Source organism: Stenella coeruleoalba (genome assembly GCF_951394435.1).
Source record: "Stenella coeruleoalba genome assembly, chromosome: 5".
NCBI lineage: Eukaryota > Metazoa > Chordata > Mammalia > Artiodactyla > Delphinidae > Stenella > Stenella coeruleoalba.
This window is the reverse complement of record NC_137150.1, coordinates 130567569-130568509: the sequence shown is the minus strand read 5'-3', so window position 1 is coordinate 130568509 and position 941 is coordinate 130567569. Positions and strand designations below refer to the sequence as shown.

Below are 941 nucleotides of genomic sequence, written 5' to 3'. Positions count from 1 at the left end.
AAACAACCCAACCAAAAAATCAGTTATTGGTCACATGATTCTACTGAGACAATTCTTCAGCAGAACAAATTAAAATGATGCTCTTTAAATAAAACTGGAGTATACAAAATAATGAGCTCATTTTAAAGAAACTATTATTGTCAACAGTGACTGGCATATAAAGGTTGCTTGCATATTTGTTGTCTATGTCAGGGAATGAATGGTATGCTCTGCCAATTACTGACAGTATATAAAGGTCCGTGGGAAGCAGATGACACACATGCTTCAGAAACATCCTCTTGTAAACCATCTGAATCCATTTCCATTAACAACATGTGTTGCAAGTACTATGGCAACTTCTGTGGCTATGGCTGTGGAAACAGCTATGGCTGTGGATTTAACCCCTATTATGGCTATGGATATGGCACTAGATATGGCTGTAGATATGACTGTGGCTATGGAACCAGTTATGGCTGTGGATATGGTTTCTGCTGTGGCTGTGGATATGGGACTCTCTATGGCTGTGGATATGGCTCGCGTTATGGCTGTGGTTATGGAACCAGATGTGGCTGTGGATACGGCTCTGGCTACTGCAGCTACTGGACAGTTTGCTATAGGAGATGTTATTCTTCTTGCTGCTAGAACATCACCATCCAAACCTTGTTTGCTTCTGAAACAACACACCTAAAGATAATGGTGATTCAAGGATCTATAACCCATGATTTCTGTATCCAAGAAATTACATGCCAGACAGAGACTTTGACCTCCAGCTATCCATTTTTAGATTGACCTCTTTGTGGCCTGAAGCTCCATGGTAGTATCATCTGACTCTTTTCCAAATGTTAGGCTTTACTCTCTTAATCTCTGATTCTCTATTATGACTGTGTTGATGATCCTAACATTGTACAGTTGGAGAAATCACTTATCCTCAATAAAAATGGTCCATTGCTCCTAACAAATCT

General features: G+C 39.9%; 1 protein-coding gene across 1 annotated transcript; it reads left to right on the top strand.

Annotated features, from left to right (window-relative positions):
- Window positions 1-312: 312 nt before the first annotated feature.
- LOC307187113 (uncharacterized protein) lies at window positions 313-621 on the top strand (the record flags this gene model as incomplete). The annotated part of the gene is made up of 1 exon (XM_079922852.1): window positions 313-621. The coding sequence occupies one exon, from the start codon at window positions 313-315 to the stop codon at window positions 619-621; it is 309 nt and encodes a 102-aa protein (XP_079778978.1).
- Window positions 622-941: the final 320 nt, after the last annotated feature.